This window comes from Equus caballus, chromosome 19 (assembly GCF_041296265.1).
Source record: "Equus caballus isolate H_3958 breed thoroughbred chromosome 19, TB-T2T, whole genome shotgun sequence".
Lineage (NCBI taxonomy): Eukaryota > Metazoa > Chordata > Mammalia > Perissodactyla > Equidae > Equus > Equus caballus.
The window spans coordinates 45,216,189-45,236,755 of record NC_091702.1 but is presented as its reverse complement, the minus strand read 5'-3'; the positions used below and the strand labels follow the sequence as shown (position 1 = coordinate 45,236,755).

General features: G+C 46.7%; 1 protein-coding gene across 38 annotated transcripts in view; it reads left to right on the top strand.

Moving 5' to 3' along the window:
- KALRN (kalirin RhoGEF kinase) overlaps positions 1-20,567 on the top strand; it is a 641,465-nt gene that overhangs the window by 514,038 nt on the left and 106,860 nt on the right. For 4 of the 38 annotated variants that reach the window (XM_023623629.2, XM_023623628.2, XM_023623627.2 and 1 more), the window contains exon 1: positions 11,258-11,544. The exons of 31 other annotated variants lie outside the window; for them this stretch is intronic. In XM_023623629.2, coding sequence (XP_023479397.1) covers positions 11,460-11,544 — 85 coding nt within the window. In that variant the 5' untranslated portion in view covers positions 11,258-11,459. Of the gene's footprint in view, positions 1-11,111; positions 11,545-20,567 lie in introns of those variants that run through there. 3 more of the 38 variants (XM_023623624.2, XM_023623623.2, XM_023623625.2) reach the window with 3 other exon arrangements.

Genomic DNA, 20,567 nt, shown 5'->3' with positions numbered 1-20,567 from the left:
TGATAAGAGTCTAGCAATTTCTCCATGCATCTTTTATTAAATCATTAGAGCAGAACAAAACATTTTGGATTCAACTCAACAATCCTACCTTGTTTAAAGTGATTATTTGTATGTGGCTTTAAAGTCCTCTTAACCATCGTTGGATTTCGGAGTTTCCAGCCATCTGATTGACCCCTGCAGGTGCCCCTGGTCTCTCACTCACCGACCTCTGATCTGGTCTCCTTCTCTACGGGCACAGAATTTAGAGGCGACTGCCTTCCACTCAGAGGCTTCCTAGGGGCTAGTCTTTTTTCCTGGTTATTCCCTACAGTCATTCATATTGTTGTTTGTTCTAAAATAGCATTTCTATCCCCTTTCATCCATATCTTCCTGAAGTACCTCTAGGATCCCTTACAGTTCTAAAAATGTCTGCTTTTCTCTCCACATCAGGTAAGTATCCTTGGCAACCTAAGTGTCCTATGTTTAATTCATCCAAGCATGGCAGAAATATCTTCATTTTGAGGTCCAGTTTATTAGGTTGAACCACATGAAACTGCCATTTTTGTAGTCAAAAAATGGTTGGATAGCAGCAATTTCAAATGGTTCAACCTAGTATGTTATAATCAGCCTATGTTTTCCTTAGAAGGGTACTTGCACATTTTTGAGAAAACAGGGGAGGGTGTGGTTCTCAGGTAGTCAAGTAGGCCAGGAAGAGGACAAGGTGTGGAATGAGTGGAAAGTCACTTAATCATAGTGTCCGCATCTATGCAGCAGGAAGCTCATAAAAATGCCTATCTCCCAGAGTTGCTGGGAGGCTCAAAGATGGCAATGTTAAGTAAAAGTTCTTTTTAAACTGTAAAGTTGGTCTTATTGTTGTGTGCACAGGCTAATTGTTTGGGATGAAACAAAAGTGACCTAGCTACCATGAGGCCTTACAATGGTATGTTATTAGGCCATAAAATGAGATGGTGAGAGGTGTGGAGTAACTAAGAGTCTTGGGGTGGAAGACCTGAGTCTAAATCCTGGCTCAGCCACTGACTTGCCCAAGTTGATGACCTTGGGAAGGATACTTAAAATCTATAAAATGAGGCAATAGTGCCTACTTCCCTTGAGTTAGGCTTCCCAGCCTAGATGTGCCACATAAATTAACAATTAATGTTAATTTCCCTGCCTGACCATTGTCCCAGTTTTTTTTTTTTTTTTGAGGAAGATTAGCCCTGAGCTAACTACTGCCAGTCTTCCTCTTTTTGCTGAGGAATCCTGGCCCTGAGCTCACATCTGTGCCCATCTTCCTCTACTTTATATGCGGGATGCCTACCACAGCATGGCGTGCCAAGCGGTCCCACGTCTGCACCTGGGATCCGAACCGGCGAACCCCGGGCCGCCGAGAAGTGGAACGTGCAAACTTAACTGCTGCGCCACTGGGCTGGCCCCCCATTGTCCCAGTTCTGATATCTCTATAGGGGTGAGTCTAGGGTGTTTCCAGCCTGAATCTCTCTGGGGCTCTTCAAGGGGTCAAGGTTCTGTTTCTAGTTTCATCCATAGGTTTTGCAAAGGCCCCAACATTATCTGTAGTCTACACCCTCTCCCTTCCCTCAGTGTCTATTCCTGGCCTATCCCGGGCCCTTTCCCCAGTCTACTAACAGCAGGCCCATCTGGTTCTATGATTTCTCAAGAAATAATGATCTATTCCTCTCTTCTTTCTTTTGCCTTTTACCCAGAGAGTTGAGATCATATCTGATGTATTTGAGCTGAAAATTCAAGTTATTCCCTCACTTTCACCTCTCAGTGACCAATCCTCTTTCAGTGATTACCTGTGGTCATTGAAGGTAACATTCGGGTCACACCATGGAGATAGGCTGAGCTACGTGATGGAAGGCTGTGAGTGAGTCATTCCTCAATTCAAAGAAGAGAAGGACAAAGGGGAATTTTGTGAAAGTTACCTTTCTTATTTCATTGTTAACTGAATTTCTTCCACTTACCTGTCTATGATAGGATGGGCCAGAAGTGGCTCAATAGTCATCGACCAATAGTCTGGGATCCCTGGCAGGATTCGGTTTGAGGAAGAGGGAGATATAGGTGCCATCCAGTCCACACACACATTCCTTTATTTTTAAGTATAAAGGAGCAGCAAAGATGCTTGGAAAGTATGCCCCAGGCCTACTCTATTGTGGTCGTGATGTCCTGCCTGCGGCTGCCTACTGTCCGTCTGATATTATTTAGAACATTAAAGGGCTTATAATCGAAGCCTCAAATAGGAAGATGTCAGGCCAGGCCACCTCCTCCTCTAGATACAGCCCAGTGTGGTGCTGCCTCCAAGCAGAGCGGAAGCAGGAGGAGGACATGTGCTGTCAGGGAAAGACCTGGTCTCTCCGGGCCTTCTGCAGAGACGCTGCCTCTTTCCTTTGTGTAGCCAGCCCGCTGTGACTTAGCTAATGCTGAATGCCCATTCCAACAGCATGTTTTCCTGCCTCCTGGTGTCCGCTGTAAATCTGTGAGATCCCCGTGAAGATGATGCTGCTCATATTCCAGAGGGAGGGAGGGCAGGGCTTGAATGGTATCCTTGTTCATTGGAGCCTCAGGAACCAGCTGATGGATCTCAGAGCTAAAATGAGAGCCTCGGGATTCAACCCCAGAGAGGAAAGGCTGCCACTGAGGAGAGGCTGGAGATGATGGAGAAGAGGTCACCCCAGCCAACGGAACGTTCCCCCAAGAGAAGACAATGCAATTTTCTCTTACTAGAGCTAGCCAGGCGGAAGCCACTTTCCTCCCCAAAGAACAAAGGGATCAGAATGCCATGCACCAACTGTGGCTTGGGAGGCAGAGAAGGAGCAGAGCAGCAGTGATCCGACTCCTGGGGCTGTGCCTGCCCTCTCTGCTCAGGGAAGATCAGAGATGAAAGGGTCTTAAAGGCCGTGCAGAGCAGCCTTGCCGGCTGCAGCTCCAGGAGGGTCCAGCAGCGGCATTCTGATGCTGCTTGGCGGGACACAGTGGTAGGACCCTCCTCTCGCCACCTCAGTGAGAACAACTTCTCCCCATCTAGGACCTGCGTAGGACTGAAACTGCAGGCTGAACCCAAACCCTGCAACTTGTGTACGTCTGTCGGTCTACAACTCTTGCCACGTTTAATACTAGTTTCCCATCCTCTAGGAGCAGAGAGGCCATCCACTCATTGAAGGGCCTGCCTCTTTCTTTGTCCTTGCCATCGGGATAGGACTGGGCTGTCCAGTTTCCCCACCACCATCCACCTGCCCCAGCCAGGAATGCTGATTCTGATGTCATGCCCACTTGCCTCGCTGTCCACAAGGCCCTGTAGGCCACAGGAGGTGTGGCGTCCCACCTTTGTCCTCAAGGGGGCAAATAGATAGTTACCATTGCTGACTCCCAGCTGCAGGCACAAGGCCTAGGCTGAAGACCCTCCTCAGCTCAGAACAGCCCCATGGCTCCTGTCTCACTTCGAGTGACATCCAAGTTCTTTCTGTGTCTGCAAGGAGGCTCCTACAAAACAGAGCCTGTTCCCTGACTTCATTTCCTATGTCTTTGTTTCCTTTTTTGCTGTAACAAATTACCACAAACTTAGTGGCTTCAAACAACACACATTTATTCTCTTACAGTTCTGGAGGGCAGAAGTCCCACACAGGAGTCTTTGGGCTAAAATCAGGTGTCGGCAGGGCTGTGTTCCTTCTTGAGGCTCTGGGGGAGAAGCTGTTTCCTTGCCTTTTCCAGCTTCTAGGAGCTGCCTGCATTCCTTGTCTTATGGTCCCTGCCTCCATCTTCAAAGCCAGCAGTGTTGCGTCTCTCTGATCCTTCTTCCTCAAGTTAAGGAGGTCCTTAACTTAATCACATCTGCAGAGCCCCTTTTGCCGTGTAAGAACCTATTTACAGGTTCTGGGGATTAGGATGTGGACGTCATTGGTGGGCCATATTCTTCCTACCACATCCTACCACTCTCCTGGCCAGCCTACATGACTAAGCTGTTCCCGCCTCGAGCCATGCACACTCTCACCTAATGCCCACACCTTTTGTTCCCTCTGCCTGAACCCTCCAGATGCTGCAGCTCCTCAGATACCTGGGCGGCTTGCTGCCACACTTCTTTCAGCCTCTGCTGGAATGTCCCCTGATTCAAGAGGTCTTCCCCACTCCACTCTCTCCCATCCCACTGTATACCCCTTTCCCTGTTAGACTTTTCCTCATTGCGTTGATCACTACCTGACATAATTGTTCATGTTAATTGTCTGTTCCCCCCATACCCCACCCCCTCAATTCCCCTACAAGGGCAGGGATTTCGTCTGTTTTGTTCATTACTCTATCCCCAGCATCTAGAACAGTGGCTGGCATGTAAGAAGTTCTCAGTAAATATTTATAGGAAGGAAGGACCCCCGAGGAGTTCCTGTGTGAAGGACCAGGTTCAGTGTGTTCTCTATCCCCTAAGAACCATAGAGGAAACTGGCTTAAGCTTTAGCAGGAGACTGAGGATGGGAACAGGGAATAGCGTTCTGATGCTAGGAGTTCTGGCTGAGGAGCCTTTGAAATCCCATTTCCTGGGAAGCCTTCTCTGGGGACACATAGGCTAAGCACTTGTCATTTATTTGGAATGGTTGAAAGCTCAGAAATATAAGGATGGCAGTGTCTTCTACATCCCTCCTGTTATTGAAATCTTCAATAAACCGACCTGAGTTATATCAGGGAAGATCCACTTTGCATTGCATGTTTCAGAAGCCTCTTCCCTGCACCTCGTGAGTCCACATGCCGCTGCAGCTGCTCCTTCTGCCTGTGGGAGGGAAGGTGGCACTGACAGTTGGAATTAAATTGCCATCCCTCGTAGTGGACCCTTGGCAATGGTAAGCCTTCCTAAGTTGGGACTCAGTCAAAGTGATAGGCCGGCACTCCTCGCTGCCCTACTTTGGGAACACTTTGACCTACTTAGAAGCAAACGTTTTTGGAAGTAGATAAAACCTGGAGTGGTTTGTTTTTAGCAACTCCAGCTGCAGTCATCTTTCACTTTGATAAATAGCTTGTCTCGTCCTGAGCTCAGGCGGCTGCTCAGCACAGATCTCCAGGAAACTGTCCTGGCAGCCCGTAGTCTGCCTCCCTGTCCCCACAGAACATGTACGTTGGCTGTTGTGGGGAGACAGCTGGGTCCTCTGTGCGATCCCATGGTCTTCATCAATATCACCTAGACCGCCCCTTACCTGGGGCATGGCTCAGACCAGAGGGTGATCAGTAATACTTCCTTCCTGAAAACAAAGAGGGTGATTGGCAGGATGAGCTGGGGCTTAACTTTCTTGAAGATAAGTGAGCCGGCCAGAAAGAGGCAGACAGGGGTGAGGTGGGCAAGCACGGAGGAACCCATTTACACATAAAGGATGAGCTCTGTGATGGTTTACTCAGGAGCTGTCACCAGGTGGATGGTGGTACCCACAGGGCCAGGTGCAGAGACTAGACCACACTAAATGGAGATAATTAGAAGAGATTACTCTGCGTAATGCTAACAATCACGCTTTTTCTGTAGACATTACTATTAAAATAGTACATATTACCTGGGAATAGTTACCCACATGGACAGCATACAATTTTGAAAGATATATTTGGAGTTCAAATTAAATACAGAAGCAATGTATACATTACACCTCCTTTCTCTAATCCTAAGCGTTTCTGGCCACTGATGATTATTATCTCTATTCCTCTTTTTCACATAAAGACAAAACCTTTACCTGTGTCCAGTCCTGGTCTGTCTCTAGTTTCCTTTTTCTGCCACAAAAAATTGAACCAACTACTTCTAGAACTCACCTTGTTCTTCTTTGTCTTTGCTCAGGGAACATGTCTTATTCAGTTTATATTTCTCATGTAAATTCCCTATACAGGTTCACTTAGTGACTTGCAGATAGTAGATGTTCGAGAGCCAACCATTCAAGTCAGCCCTGATGGCCTAGTGGTTAAAGTTCGGTGTGCTCCACTTCGGCAGCCTGGGTTTGGTTCCCAGGTGCAGAACCACACCACTCACCTGTCAGTAGCCATGCTGTGGCAGCAGCTCACATTGAAGAACTAGAAGGACCTACAACTAGAATATACAACTATGTACTGGAGCTTTGGGGAGGGAAAAAAAAAAACACTTCTTGAATTCATGATCGGTACTTGGCAAGAATCTTAGAGTTTTAAGCCACAGTCATAAAGGGAAGCCAGGATGGGGTAATTTGGGAAAAATTATGAACCACCTTGGTACCAGCCATCAGGCAGTTCACAGGTCAGAAATCTACACAGAGGAGATGAGGATTAAGGATCATGCAGTTAGCAAATGGAGACCGTACAGGCAGTAGAAGAATGAATCAAGAGACCAGCTGTCAGAGTTTGAGAAAGTGAAAACACTGGAGTCCAGGTGCTTCGTAAACTCCACGTGAACCATGCAGGAAGTTCTCCCAGAGTGCAGGTGGCCTTGAGGCCCAAGGGCAGTGATTCTTAGCCCTGACTTCATGTAGAAATCACCCACAGAGCTTTTTATAAACTATAGATCTGAATCTGGATCCGAATGTGGGAGTGGGTGCTAGAAGGGAGAAGCACTGCTGGGGTAAGGGCATGTAGGTGACAGGTTGGGGTGGGCCTGTCCTCCATATTCACCGGGAACCATGCCCACAGCCCTCACTGAGCCTGTTTGGGCGTGTTCTGTAAAAGGTGTGTCCTATACTTGTCACAGTAAGAAGGTTCTCACAGGAATCAGGCCTGCATGGGGGCCCAGTTGCTAGTCCTTCTGTCTCTGGGCTGAGTTCTCATTAAGAAATGGGGGGAAGTGTTGTGATTTTGAAAATCTCTGTTCCTGTAAATCTGAAAAGAATAAGCCTAAAGGAAAAAAATTGGACATATGTCTGTCAGTGAAAAGGGCAGATGCCTGAGGTTGTGGTCCAGCATGGCTGAAGCCTGTGGCTAACCTGGGGGGAAAGGGCAGTCCCACTGGTCCCCAGTAGCAGGCCTAGCATTGTGGTATCCCTGGTCCAGTATGTCTGTAGGCTAAGACCAGCAGGAACTCTTGGGGGTCACTGTTGTGGACAGTGGAGATGAGACATAAAATGAACACATGGGTAGGTAGAAAATCTAATTTTTATAAAATGGACTGACTGGAGGCATCACTAAAGACAAACTCTGCCAAAAATAGGAATGAGACTCAGCCATCTGTTTGGAAATTAAGAACACTCTAAAGATATTGCTATAGCTCCAGGGTTCTTAGCCTGAACTTTGGGAGTGGGTGGGTAGGTGTTTGAAAACCCTGAAATTATGGACATTCAACTATCTTGTGCAAAAAGTTTATTGTGGGCTCAAATAAAGGCCAGGGATCAATAAGGCTTTGGGAAAAAGTATCTATTTAGTGAGACGATATCATCAAACCTCTCCTCCCCACCCCCCCATCTCTCTCTCTGTCTCTCTCATCTCTTTCCCCCATGTTGGCTTTATTCTCAGGCAGCTTCTTCCTATGTGGTTATGGCAAGATGGCCCTCAGCTGCTTTAGGCTAACATTCTACCAACTTAGAAATCTTGTGGGAAGAGATTGCTGCTTTCCCAGTAGCCTTTGCTAAGCTCTCACAGTTTATGCTCATTGGCTGAAATTGGGTCATGTGCTAGATCTGAACCAATTCCTGTGACTGACTGGCCAAGCCCAGGTCATGGGCTCATCCTTGGAGTAGAGGGTAGACAAGGAGAGGATGTCAGCCACACCTACAAACATGGTCTGAGAATGGAGAAGGGCTGGTTCCTCGAAGAAACATCAAGGTGCTCTTACAAAAAGAAGGAGGCATAGATGGCAAATCGATGGGGGGAATCTGCTGCACTGGTGGTTCTCCAGGTGTGGTCCCTGTACCCACAACATCAGCATCACCTGGGAACTCGTAGAAATGCGAATTCTCAGGCCCCACCCCCACCCTACTGAATTACAAACTCTGGGAACGGGGCCCAGTGATCTGTGTTTTAACTCACCCTCCAGATGATTCTGATGCACACTCAGGTCTGAGAACCGCCACATAACACCAAGAGCTCTCAAACTATGCTGCATATTACAGACACCAGGAGAACTTTTAAGACTGCTGATGCCCAGCTGCACCCAAAGTGAATTAATCTGAATCTCGAGGGGGGTGAGGGAGGAAGATCCAGGCATCAATGGTTCTTAAACTTGATTCCACCCTGGAATCACCTGGAGAGCCTTAAAAAAAAAACCAAAAAACAAATGCCTAGAATTTTGAAAACCTTCCCTGATGATTCTAATAAGCACCAGTGTTTAAAGTCATTGCCCTCCCATCACCTCTCAGTTGTTCTAAGAACATAACCTTAAAACATCTAGATGTAGGTTAGAGCATTCAGGCACCTATTTTCTTAAAACTCCTCAACTCAGAACTTGGTCAAATATCTGATGTTGATTCCCTTTTCTTTCATGTTCATGGTGAGTCTGTCCTAGTGGCCAGCTCCGCAAGGGCTGGGATTATTTTTGTTTGGCAATGTAGACCCAGTGACTAGAACAGATCCTGGCACATAGCAGGCACTCAATAAGTATTTGCTGAATGAATGAATAGGTCTGCAGTCAGTCAGTGTCCCAGTGGTGTTCAAGACTTCCTTGTTGGATTGTAGACATCACTGGTCTCATTCTGGAAGGCATGTGAGGATGGCAATGGAACTCAGGTTGTTGATACCTTACCCAAGAGTGAATCTCCAGGATGGCCAAAAATGTGTTGACCATGTCAACTAAGATGGGTAGGTGTTCCTAATGGTTTTATGCCTTTAATTTGAGAGTAGGATGGATTCCTTGGTTATAAGGACCAGTGGAAACATGCTTGATGGATTCTTTTCACGGAGACTAAGACTACTTTAGAGTCTACTGGTACTGTGATATCTGAAGTAAGGGCTGGGTCTTCTTCAGACCTCTAACTTAAGCCAGTTTCTGCAAAATCATGTCATCAGCCTCTTGCAAAGGATTATGACAGAACAGTGATCAGTGGCACCTGAACACAAAGGCCCAGAAGGAAGATTTAAGTAAAAAAGGAACTGGTTACTCATGAAGCAATTTTGAAGCATCTTTGAATTCCTATCAGAATGCCCCAGAAGTATCCAAAGAGGTGGATTGGGTGGGTAGACTAAATATCTGCTCTGTATCATAGCCCACATGCAGTGGATCACAAGCAAATAAAGTTCACTTTTAGAAGAGCTGAGGGTCCTGGCCATTTTCTGCTCTGGACTTGCAAGTCCAGCAAAATGGGTTTTGACTTTGGTGATATGGAAGAGAGAACTAGACAATAGTACTGGTTGCCACAGGCCAGAACTGGAACCCAAGATAACAGTGATCCTGCCGTAACTCAAGCTGGCAAGATGAGACTGACCATTAATCAGGATGGTCAGTGAATCAGGAATCTGGGGTTTAGGCTGCATGAGCAATTTGAACTTTCATTTCTGTTTTGTATGTGGAGAACCAGAGGCACATTTCCTGCTCGACCGTGAGATTCTTATGTAATTCTTGCCAGGAGAGGCCATCAGGGAGATGGCAGTGGTAGAACTAGAAGTTAGATTTTGACTTTAGGTTCTGCTGTTCCTATGGGGTGAAGTTCTTTAGAGTTTCTCTTTAGAGTTAAAGCATCAAAGCCCCATCATAGTTCATTCATTCAGTTTCCTCAGATGTAAAAGACGACCTCACCTTATGAGGGTTTTTCGTGTGGGTAAATGAGTTAATGTATAGAAAGCAATTAGGAAACTGCTTGGCACAAATAAATGCTCAATGCATGTTTGCTATTGTTACTCATTAATTCGTGCTGCTGTCATCTGCTGAGCATCCACTGTGTTCCAACCACGTGGCAGGTGCTGCATCACATAGATAAATAAGGCACAAATCTAAACATGGTTAAAACTGAGAATGGAAGCCCCAAATCCTGGTAACTCCTAAAAGTCCTGTCCTGTGGCTGGCTGTCTTCAGGTGGGAAGTGGTTACCTAGTAATCAAGCTTCTGTTTTTTATTCCTCTCACAAACTTCCCTTTTTTTCTGATGAATAGGCCCTCTCTACTTTGTGAGTGTTGTATGTTTCCAGCAATCCCTTTTTCCTAAATGTAGACACAAATGGGAGAGATGCACTGTGAGTGATAAACAGTGGCTCATGGGAAGGTCCCGTTGATTGGTCCAGGTGGGCTTCATAGGGAGAGTAGGGGATGTGAGCTTGTCTCTGAAATATGCAAAAGACTTAAAGAAGAAAAGGACAGGGGAAAAGGAAAGGAAATGGAATGAGACATGGACTGGGTGTGGTTGGGGAGGGGGTTGGTGAATGGAAGTCTCCCACCATAAGTGATGTTTGGAGGTTCTCCGTAGACATTCACTCAACTGGAACTATTAAACATCTCCTCTCCAACAGGTACTTCCATGGATATGTCTTTTAAAATTCTATTAGCAATCCTGTAATGTAGAGATTATTTTTTCTTCTTTTATTTATTTATTTATGTATTTACGTATTTATTTATTTATTGCTGAGAAAGATTCACCCTGTGCTAACATCCATGTCAACCTCCTCTTTTTGTATGTAGGTCACCACCACAGCACAGCCACCACTAAGTGGTGTAGGTGCGTGCCCAGGAACCCAACCCAGGCCACCAAAGCTGAGTATGCGCAACCTAACCACTAGGCCACCAGGGCTGGCCCTATTTATTTTTGAAATGAGGAAATTAAAGATCAAAAAAGTGAAGTAACTTGCCTAAGGTCAAACAGCTAGTAGGTGACCAAACAGCTTTGAATGTTGGTTTTATGATTCCAAATCCAGCGTGCTTTTGCACAAAATCATCACAGCCCAGGAACCAATAAAAGAGTGTGGCACTATTATCCTTATTAGCATTAAATATTAAAAGGAGGGGAAGAAAAATGTTAGGTGAAGATATTTTCAATACAGAGGAGGCTGTCCACGTTGGGAAGCTGAGAGGAAGGAGAGGGTGAATTTTTTAAAGACAGAAAGCATTATTGAGTCTTGAACCTTCTGCATCTGTCCCTCTCCCACCTCTTTGGTCTCATCTGGCGTCTATCTTAAGCCAAAGCTGATTGGGTAGCCTTTGAGGAGAGGAAGCTGCACGCAAGGAGAAGCACCTGCTTGGGGCTTGGGGCTGTGTGTCCTACAAACCGACCGCCCAGTGCTTGCCCGGAGCCCACAGCCACAGGCTGCGTTGCGTAAGACCCTGGGCCACGCTGCTGGTCCGGACTCCAGCAAACAGCTGGACTTTGCAACTCCGCCCCCCTTAGGCCCTCCCTCCCCGCCCGGCCCCGCCGCTCCTCCCTAAGGTAGCTCTGGCTCCCAGGCAGTCGGAGCCTCGGCCGGCCGCGGTGCGGGGAGAGGACGGCGGAGAGGGAGGCGGAGAGGGAGGCGGAGAGGGAGGGAGGGAGCTGACTGCCGGGCCGCGGCGCTGAAGTTTCCTGCCCGCGGCGCTCCCACCGCTGCTGGCGCCTGGGCCATGCCGGAGCGCTGGGGGCGCGCGGCAGCATGAGGGGTGGCGACCGGGCTTACACCCGAGGTCCCTCTCTGGGGTGGCTCTTTGCTAAGTGCTGCTGTTGCTTCCCGTGCAGAGGTGAGTGACTGTCGGCGTTTGCGCCTTCTTGTCGCCAAGAATGGGACGGCTGAGTAGGAGGGAGGGGTGAGGGGGGACGGATAGGATGGGGGTAGGGGGTGGGAGGGCGGCCAAGGGAGAGAAGTGGCTCTGAACCGCGCTCATTTCAGTTTCCCCGGCAGAATGCGGGCTCTTTAACTCTCGGTGATGATCTGTCTGACTTGGATGCGGAGCTGCAGTTTGGGAACTCAGTTACTTACAGCGACTTTGGATGTCCGGGCGCCAGCCTGCAGGGGGTGGGGCGCGGATGCCAGGGATAGGGAGAGGGCGCTGGGAGCTGTGTGTCCGCCCTCACCCCCCCATCCCCCCCGCAGTGGCCGAGTCGCACTTCCCTGCTCTTATTTACATGTGGATCTCAGCTGCGGGGGTAACAGATGACTTCTAGCTATAGGAACGTGTTTGACACTTCTCTCTACACCAGGAACTATTTTTGCCAAGTGACAATTTTCTTTGGGACTGGAGCGGGCTTTTTTCTGCCTGGACTTTCGCAGGCCAGCGTGGGTTTGCAACCCCGGGCCGAAGCTTGGCTCATTAATTAACCAAGAACTCTCTGTGTACCCAATTAGGACTGTATTTCATTATTCTGCTAATTTTAATGTTGTTGAGGAGACTTGCAGAAAACAAGTAACTTCCCCCCAAATCGGCCTGCAAAACAAGATGGTAAGAAAGATCTCAGAGGGAAGGTTATCAGTTGTATAGCCTCTTCTGAAAAAGAAATCAGGACCTTTCTAGACAGAGTTCGCAGAAGTTGCTAAAGCTGTTCATGTCACTTTAACACTCAGAGATTTTGTTTCTGTTTGGTTAGCAGTGAGAATACAGCCTCTCACTTGATATTTGCCCTTTTTAAGTTTCACCTGTTGGGCATCTCCCCTCCACCCCATTTACAGCGCCCTCGTCTCGTCCCCATCCTCCTCTAAGTCCGGATAGAACTTTCTCTCTGAGTTATTGATGAGTAAACTTCATCTAGATGACCCTTCACCATTCTCTATGTCACACACATGGTGCGGCCCTGACAAATTCTCCGTCCTGCGCTGATATAAGGCAACAAAAACGAATTTAAATCTGAAGGACCTTTCCCCAAATCGTTAAGGTTCATAAGCCCAGCACTGGATTCTCTCAGGCTCTGCATTTAATTAGAACAGCCTGGAAATGTAGCCAGCTTCAAAAGCCAGAATTCAGCTGGAGAAGGAATCTTAGGGGGCCTGGACTCTCACAAAAATCCAAGACTAGTTCAGAAACATTCAAAGCCAAGGCTGGGAATTGAAGGAAGGGAGAATTAAAAGGGAGAGGAAGCAGGAAATGGCCCAAGGGAATCTGAGGGGGTGGGTTTGCCCCGAAGGTCGTGCTGCTGTGGTGGCGAAGGGTTTCCATGCAGGACTTCTTGGGAGTCCGTTTCCTGTCAGAAGGCAGAACGCGGGGACTGGGGCGGCGCTTATCTAAAGCCCCTGCAGCTGTCTCCTTGAGTCCAGATGTGCGGCAGCCCCAGCTTCCCCGCAGAGTAACTCTCTTGGGGTCTCTCCGGCCTCTGCTTTGTTTGTGAGTTGCCCTGGCCGGCCGGCCGCGCGGCGGCGCCAAGAAGGGGGTGGGGAGCCCGCTTGGGGCGCCTGCTGGCTGCCTGTTGCCTGCAGGACTGGGAAAGCGGTGGCTGCAGGCTCTGGGGCTTGGGGAGGGGGCGTAGGAGGAGAGGGGGCGTTGCTGGAGCCGGAGGAGGCCATCGACCGTCAGCTGAAGATTGAGGGAGGCAAAAGACCCAAGCAATGAAAGCTGCTTAAAAGGGAAAAGGAGGGTGATGAAGGTGGGTGCATTGTCACCTTCTCCTGCTTTACTGGTTACTCTTTCCTAGGTCTGAAATACGTGAAGATGGAAATCTTAGGAGGATGGTGGGGGAGATGAGTTACCCACCCTTCAAAGAGCTCCTGGCAAGGCGGGATAGGGTAATAGTATCTGAGGTGTTGGAGCACTGCCCTGGGGCTCCCTCAGCCTGGCTCTAGCCAAAAAGAGAGATCTGAGTCTCCACCCAGCCTGTAGGCATCAATTCAGAAGCAGATTGAAAAGATAAGGTTTTGTACTGAGCTTGAGTCCATTGCCAGAGCCCCAAAACTCTATGGGGAGAAGCTTGCCCAATTGCAACACAAAGAAGGGCTCAGGGAAGAGTCTGAGAGGCCAAGAAGAGTGGAGGCATCTGTACCAGGGAGGGTCTGCCTCCCTTTTCAGGTAAACCAGTTTCTCTGGTTGTACAGACTTGATACAATTGAAAGACAGCTTTCCCTTGTAAATAAAGGCAGATGGCTGTGTGGTCCCTGTCTCTTTTGAGAGAACTTGGCTCTGTCCTGCTGCTCCAGAAGCTGCACTCGGAAGCTGGTAGGTCAGAACCCCCTGCTGTGGTTCCCCCGAGTCAAAAAGGGTCTTGACTAACTGGCTTCCAGTCACTCGGGATTTAAAGGACACCTCCTTCTAAAGTCTGAGGAGAAGGAACCAAGAGGAAGTGGAATATTCTGATTACTTTTGACTCAAAACTAAGTGATACATCCTGGACTTTATCTGGTGAATCTTAAGTGGTTGTGATTGTTAACACTGGGGTAAGAGTCAAGGATTTAGGCATGTATCCATGTGGCCTTTAAATATCATATTTGAGAAAAATATGAATGAAGTTAGTTGAGCTTATCTTTTGGTTTGGAAAAGTGAGGAAGGCAACTATCTGGTGTTTTTCTCTTGAAAGATGGTCTTTCTTCCCTGTCTTGAAATTGGTGTTGAAGGGCAGGAAAACCGAGAACCTAGAATGGATATAGAGATCAGGTGAGAAGGAAGACAGACAGCAAATACATTTATCACGGCCTTTTTGGAAGCAAAAAGTAGCCTAATGGGGGATAATGACATGCGTGTGTCTGAAGGGTGATTAATCATTGATGTCGCCCTCTGTGGGAAGTTTCAGGATGGGCTTGGCTACTCAGACTTCCCTTTAAGCCTGAAGAAGTGGGTCAGTTCTGGATTCTTCTTTGGTTATCTTAAAATTTTAAAAAGCAACTTGCTTCAGAGTGACAAAAAGGATTTCAGGTCACCTGGAGGTTGCTAAGTTATGGGTTGCAGACTGGGGTTTGTGACTGCTTAGATCACAGGGCCTAGAGATTTTTCTGACCTTGCTAGGTGGAAGCCAGTTTTAGAGCCTTTAGTTTCCTAGTCAACTTGTAATTAACTTTGGGTATGTGAACAAAAGTCCCTTCTTAGATACCTTTCCTGATTACTGTCCTCCTGCTTCACAGAGTCTCGCACAGGATTGCTTTATACTTGTTTATTGCTGTATCGTTGCCCTTGCATCTCAAGCCCCCTGCGTCTCTTCTCTTAGACTCTGAGACGTGCCCAGGTCAGGAGTCTGAGTATCTCAGAGGTAAAGAGAGGAAGGAGTGGTGACCTATCCAGGCTGAATCAGCTCTCAGGGAGGGGCTGGGATCACGTCCCCATGGCTCTTGCACCACAGGGGCAGTTGGGTTCCAGCTTGAGTCTGATGTCACAGGCTACGGGTAAGGATTATGGGGGTTCACAGGGCATCCCCAGTCATCCTCATCTATAACTTCGGTTTTTTTTTTCCTACTTTTCCCCAGAACCACTAAGCAGGAACCTTATGACTTCATGTGAATATCTTTCTTTTGGCCCATAAATGAATACAGATCATTTTGTAACTGAATTTAATGTGTGAAACCATGACACCAAGTTCCTTTACAAAGGTGTTGGTAACCTCAAAGAGGAACCCTTGTGACATTCATTATTGTTTACTTCAATTTACCACCCAAAGGACAAAATCCTTGGGACCTCGATACATACATACTCTTTTATTTCTTTATCTTCTAGGAAGTGTCTACCACTGTGAAAATTGAACTGACCATTTAGCAAATATGTCTTTCCAATACACTTCTTGGTTTTCTCTGCCTCCCAGGGATATGCTCTAATCTGGGGAGAATTACCATACATACATACTGTTCCCAACCTAAATCCTATGCTTCTCTTCCCATACCTGATTTCCTGACTAGTGAGTAGTAACAGGGATATCAATTATTATCTGGATAACAGTACTGACTGCCAGTCATAATGTAACCCAGTAGCGATGGGAGTGTATGGATTTGGTGGGGTGAGATGGGGATCGGAAACTGAAGCCAAATATCCCTCGTCTGGTACAGCTGTGGGTCCAACAATCACTGATAATCCTGTAGGCATGTCACCTCAATGGTTCCATGTGCCACAGGTTGGTAAGCCCTAACTTGGGATAAAAAGGTTAAAATTCAGACTCTTTAGCTGTATTTTTTAGCAAAGTAAAATAATTTAAAAGTAAAAAAAAACCAAAAACAGTGAACCTTGGGGCTTCACTTCTGTTGTAGGCATACCTTACTCAATCGTAGTGTTATTGGTAATCCGCTTCCTGATGTTCCTCTTGAGAATCTTGATGCTCTTCTCTCCTGCCCTAAAAATATTTCCTATCCTTTTGAAGTGCTGCTTCTCTTTCCGTGAGTGAGTGGCTGCAGGGCCTGCCCTCTGCTTAGACCAAACTCCAGACTTTTCATGAAGGAGGGCCCTAGAAAAAGCATAGGCCCAAAACCCGAGGGGGGTTTCTCAAGCAGAAAGAGGCTAAATCATGGAAAGTTAGAACTGGAAGGAACCCTAGAGGTCATCTAATAGATCTTCTCCTTTGATACGGGAGGAACCTGAGATCCAGCGCCTTAGCATCAGGGTTGGAACTAGAATCCTATTCCAGCGCTCTTTCCTCAACTCCATTCCTGTCTTCCTGGGCGTGTGGTTTCTCTTATTCTGGACAGAGGCAAGGCTGACCCAACTGAGGAGGGTAGAGGCGGTCCCCAAGTTGGAACTTGGGTGTTGACTGTGGAGTGAGCTGTAGTTCTTGGGCGTGACTGCATCGTCTGGAGCCGTTTGGAATTGGACCTGACTGGTCTGCTTTGAGGGGTTCTTCTGTCCCAAGACCACAGAAGGCAGAGACCAGCACATCTCTCTCTCTCCTGGAGCAGCTTGTGCACTCTGTTCTTAGTAAATGTCTGTTCGTGATTTTCCGTCTGGTTCAATTTATTCAGAAGGACCATTTTTCCTCTCTTTCTTGTCTCTTTTTTTGAAGTGTACCCTTTCAGGTGGAAATGAATCAATGAAATACATTCCTGTCATTCCATCTTTGAGCATCACTGGTTTTTATGTAACACACAGTGTTTTAATTCGCTTGGCAAATGTTTGTGCACCAACTGCCTGCCTGCCCTGCGCTAGGTACTGGAGGAGAATGGATGGGAATTATTGTGGTGCTGACCCCACTGGGCTGTGTGAGGATTAGTTAAGATAATATATGTAAAGGCCTTGGCGTATCACCAGGCATATAAAGTGCTTAAGAAAGGTTAGCTATTAATGGTAACAGTAATTTTAATACTTGACAGAGACCCCATCCTCAGACCCCCATCCCCAGCTAAATATGTGTGGGTCCTCCAGGTGGTAATACTATAAATCCAAGTTCCTAAGCAATTTAATGATCTTGATTCAAGCCATTGTCAACTGTGCCTCAGTGCTGTGGAGTTGTTACTGTAGGGGAAGAAGGCTTGTGATCTAGAGATATGTTAGGGATTTCCTTCTTTTCTTTTCTTTTTTTTTTTTTTTAATAAAGATTGTTACCTGGGCTAACATGTGTTGCTAATCTTTTTTTTCTTCTTCTCAACCCAAGGCCCCCCCCAAGTACATAGTTATATATTCTAGTTGTAGGTCCTTCTGGTTCTGCTCTGTGGGATACCACCTCAGCGTGGCCTGATGAGTGGTTCTAGGTCCATGCCCAGGATCCAAACCAGTGAAACTCTGGGCCGCTAAAATGGAGTGCTAACCCAACCGCTCAGCCACAGGGCCGGCCCCCTTTCTTTTTTTTCTTAAGTCAATTTTTTAAAAACCACATAACACTTCTAGTGTTGTAATCACTGTGTGTTACATAAAAGAACATTTGAAAGAAATCTAAGCATCCAGAGTTAGTCTTTTCTGAGGAGAAATACAAAGTACAGGAGTTAGAGAAAGATCTAAACTGCACTAAGCTTGAAGTCCAGACCCTGGGAACCTATGTGGTATAAAAAGACATCACCTCTTCTTGCCTGCCCCTTGACTCTGGCTAACCATCTAATGGGAGAAGTTCTGCTGTTCACTTTAGCCAAGATTTATTGCACGTCCTTCACGTGCAAAGCTTTGCAGATCGTCTTCCGCCTGTTTTTGCTTAGATAAAAATCATGACCCGCTGCCCAGAGCAGCCCTTGAGGTTCTGGACATTTGTCTGAGGTTTGACCAGTATCTTGTGCATTCCTTATAGATGGGAGACACGGGTAGCTTGGCTTCGCAGCTTGGTCTCTTCAGTGACTAGTGGAGCACGTCTTTCAAAGTTAACAGAACCTTGTGTGTTATACCTCCTGGAAGGAGGGGAGCCTTGGTTACACCTGTGAGGGGGCTAGAAGGCTGCCAGGTTGTCTTTAGCCAGGTAAAAGAGCAAGGATCAGAGTCACTGAACGGGTTGTTCCACATTCTTGCTTTCCTAGTGACCACAGTGAGGAAACTGTCAAAGTGAAATGAAGGGAAACCCCCTTTGCCAGCATGTTGAAACCTATCTCACAAAACATTTCTGTCTCCAGGTGTCTGCTAGGTGGAAACATAGCTTGTAAAACATTTCTGTTTCCAGTTGTCTGCTCCTCCTTGGGATGAGATTAGTTACAGCCATGTGTTTGTTCTCTTACCCCATCTCATGTGCAATAGGCTCTCAGGATCATTCCCAATTTCTGTCCTCCCACCGTTAGAATCTGCGTTGCTCCCTTCGAGTCAGGGATGTTATCTTCCCCCATGCAAAGGGGAAACGAAGTCTCACTGTTAAAAAGAATTGCCGAGTGGTTAAGTTTATGCACTCCGCTTCAGTGGCCCAGGGTTTCTCCAGTTTGGATCCTGGGCGCGGACATGGCACCGCTCATCAAGCCATGCTGAGGTGGCATCCCACATAGCACAACCAGAAGGACCCACAACTAAAATATACAGCTATGTACTGGGGCAATTTGGGGAGAAGAAGAAGAAAAAAAAAAAAACATTTGCAACAGTTAGCTCAGGTGCCAATCTTTAAAAAAATTTTAAAAAGAAAAAGAATTGCAAACACACTGCTTCTGCACAGATTTTGCATCTCAGTCTCATACCTGTGCGGTGCCTCCTTTTCTCTATTTAGAACAGAAGTTCTCCAAGTATGGTCACTGGAGAATGTGTTAGAAATGCAGATTCTCAGCTCCCTTGACTCAAACTCTTGGATGTGACCCAGGGTCTGTTTAACAAGCCCTCGAAGTGGCTTGTTTTGGTCTGTTCTTTACTCCTCTTTCCTCTCTCCACCCTCCCTACACCTTCCTTCTCCCTCCCGCCAGCTCCGGGAAAAGTGTTCTGTGATGGAAGGCTTCCTGCTCACCGGGATTCTGGCTTTGAGAAGTGGTAGAGGCCTCTTTGCCATTTCCTTTCACTTGCCAGGGCCAGGGTTGGGGGGTCGGAATTAGGAATTCCCCCTGCATCTTCCCCAAGCTCTACAGCTGCGGTGTGTAGGTCCGCACCCAAGATCTGAACCAGTGAACTCCAGGCCACCAAAGCGGAGCACGTCAACTTAACCACTATGCCACGGGGCCAGCCCCTCCAGGATATTTTTAATGGTTGCAAAGTGTTTCATTGCAGGTAAGACTTGAACTTGACAATGGTTAGTATTGATTTAATATAATGGTTAAAAGTTTGGTGGGAAGAGATGAGGAATGGCACTGGACTAAGAAATCGATCTTTCCAGAATCAGACTATATAGACAGACTGATTCTTGTCCTAGGATTTACATCTCTCCACTCCCTACTTCCCACCTCCCTTTCTCTCTGCGGGATGTATGATGTACCCTCAGGGGCGGTCCTGTCTTCCTCAGGAGACCAGTATGCACGGTCTCACCCAGGTTTTACCCCTCTCCTCCTTTCCTTGCTTGTGTGGTACCAGGAATTCTCTCACTCCTCGGGCTTCTAATTCTGCAGTGGCTTGCACTGAATGGGTCCAGAGATTTTTCTTTTTCCTATTTTGAGACACACCTCTGAAAATAGGTTATTTGTAAATTATTATAACTGAGACAGAGAGCTTTGATTAATTTTTTCTGCCTAGCAAAATGATATGTAAACATTGAGAAAACATTTGGAAATACAGATAAATGAAGATAAAATTTCATTACCTAGAGATAACCATATTAACACTTTGAATATATCCTTTTTGCCTTTTGTTTCCATGTGTGGTTTTTTGTTTTGTTTTTTTCAGAAATGTGACAGCCAGCCCCAATTGCCTAGTAGTTAAAGTTCTTTGCATTCTGCTTCAGTGGCCTGGGGTTCAGTTCCTGGGTGCAGAACCACACCACTCATTTGTCAGTAGCCATGCTGTGGTGGTGGCTCACATAGAAGAACTAGAAGGACTTACAGCTAGAATATACAACTATGTACTGGGGCTTTGGGGAGGAAAAAAAAAAAAAGAAGAAGTTTAGCCACAGATGTTAGCTCAGCTTGAATCTTTCCCAGCAAAAAAATAAAGAAACATGATATAGTAGTGTTATAAACTTTTTTCGCATCATGTATTGAACAACTTCTACGATGTTTTTGTGGATGCATTTGGTGATATGCTGGAGCCAGCTCAGCTCAAATCGGGATTATTAAATATTAAGGATTTTGAGAGTGGGTTGATAAAACCATCGATAGTCTGAGAACTGCCATGGTGAGAGTGCTTATACTGGGGAAGTCACCAGACCCCACAAATCAAGGCTTTTTGTTTTATTCAGAGAGCTGGTTTATCACCATAGCACTGGACACACATTTTATCATGTGTAAATATGGTTTGTTTTTATATTCAAAATCTCCCTATTTTTGGTTGTTTCTAATTTTTGCTATTATAAACAATATTGTAATGGCCATTCTTATAGTTAAGTCTTGACACAC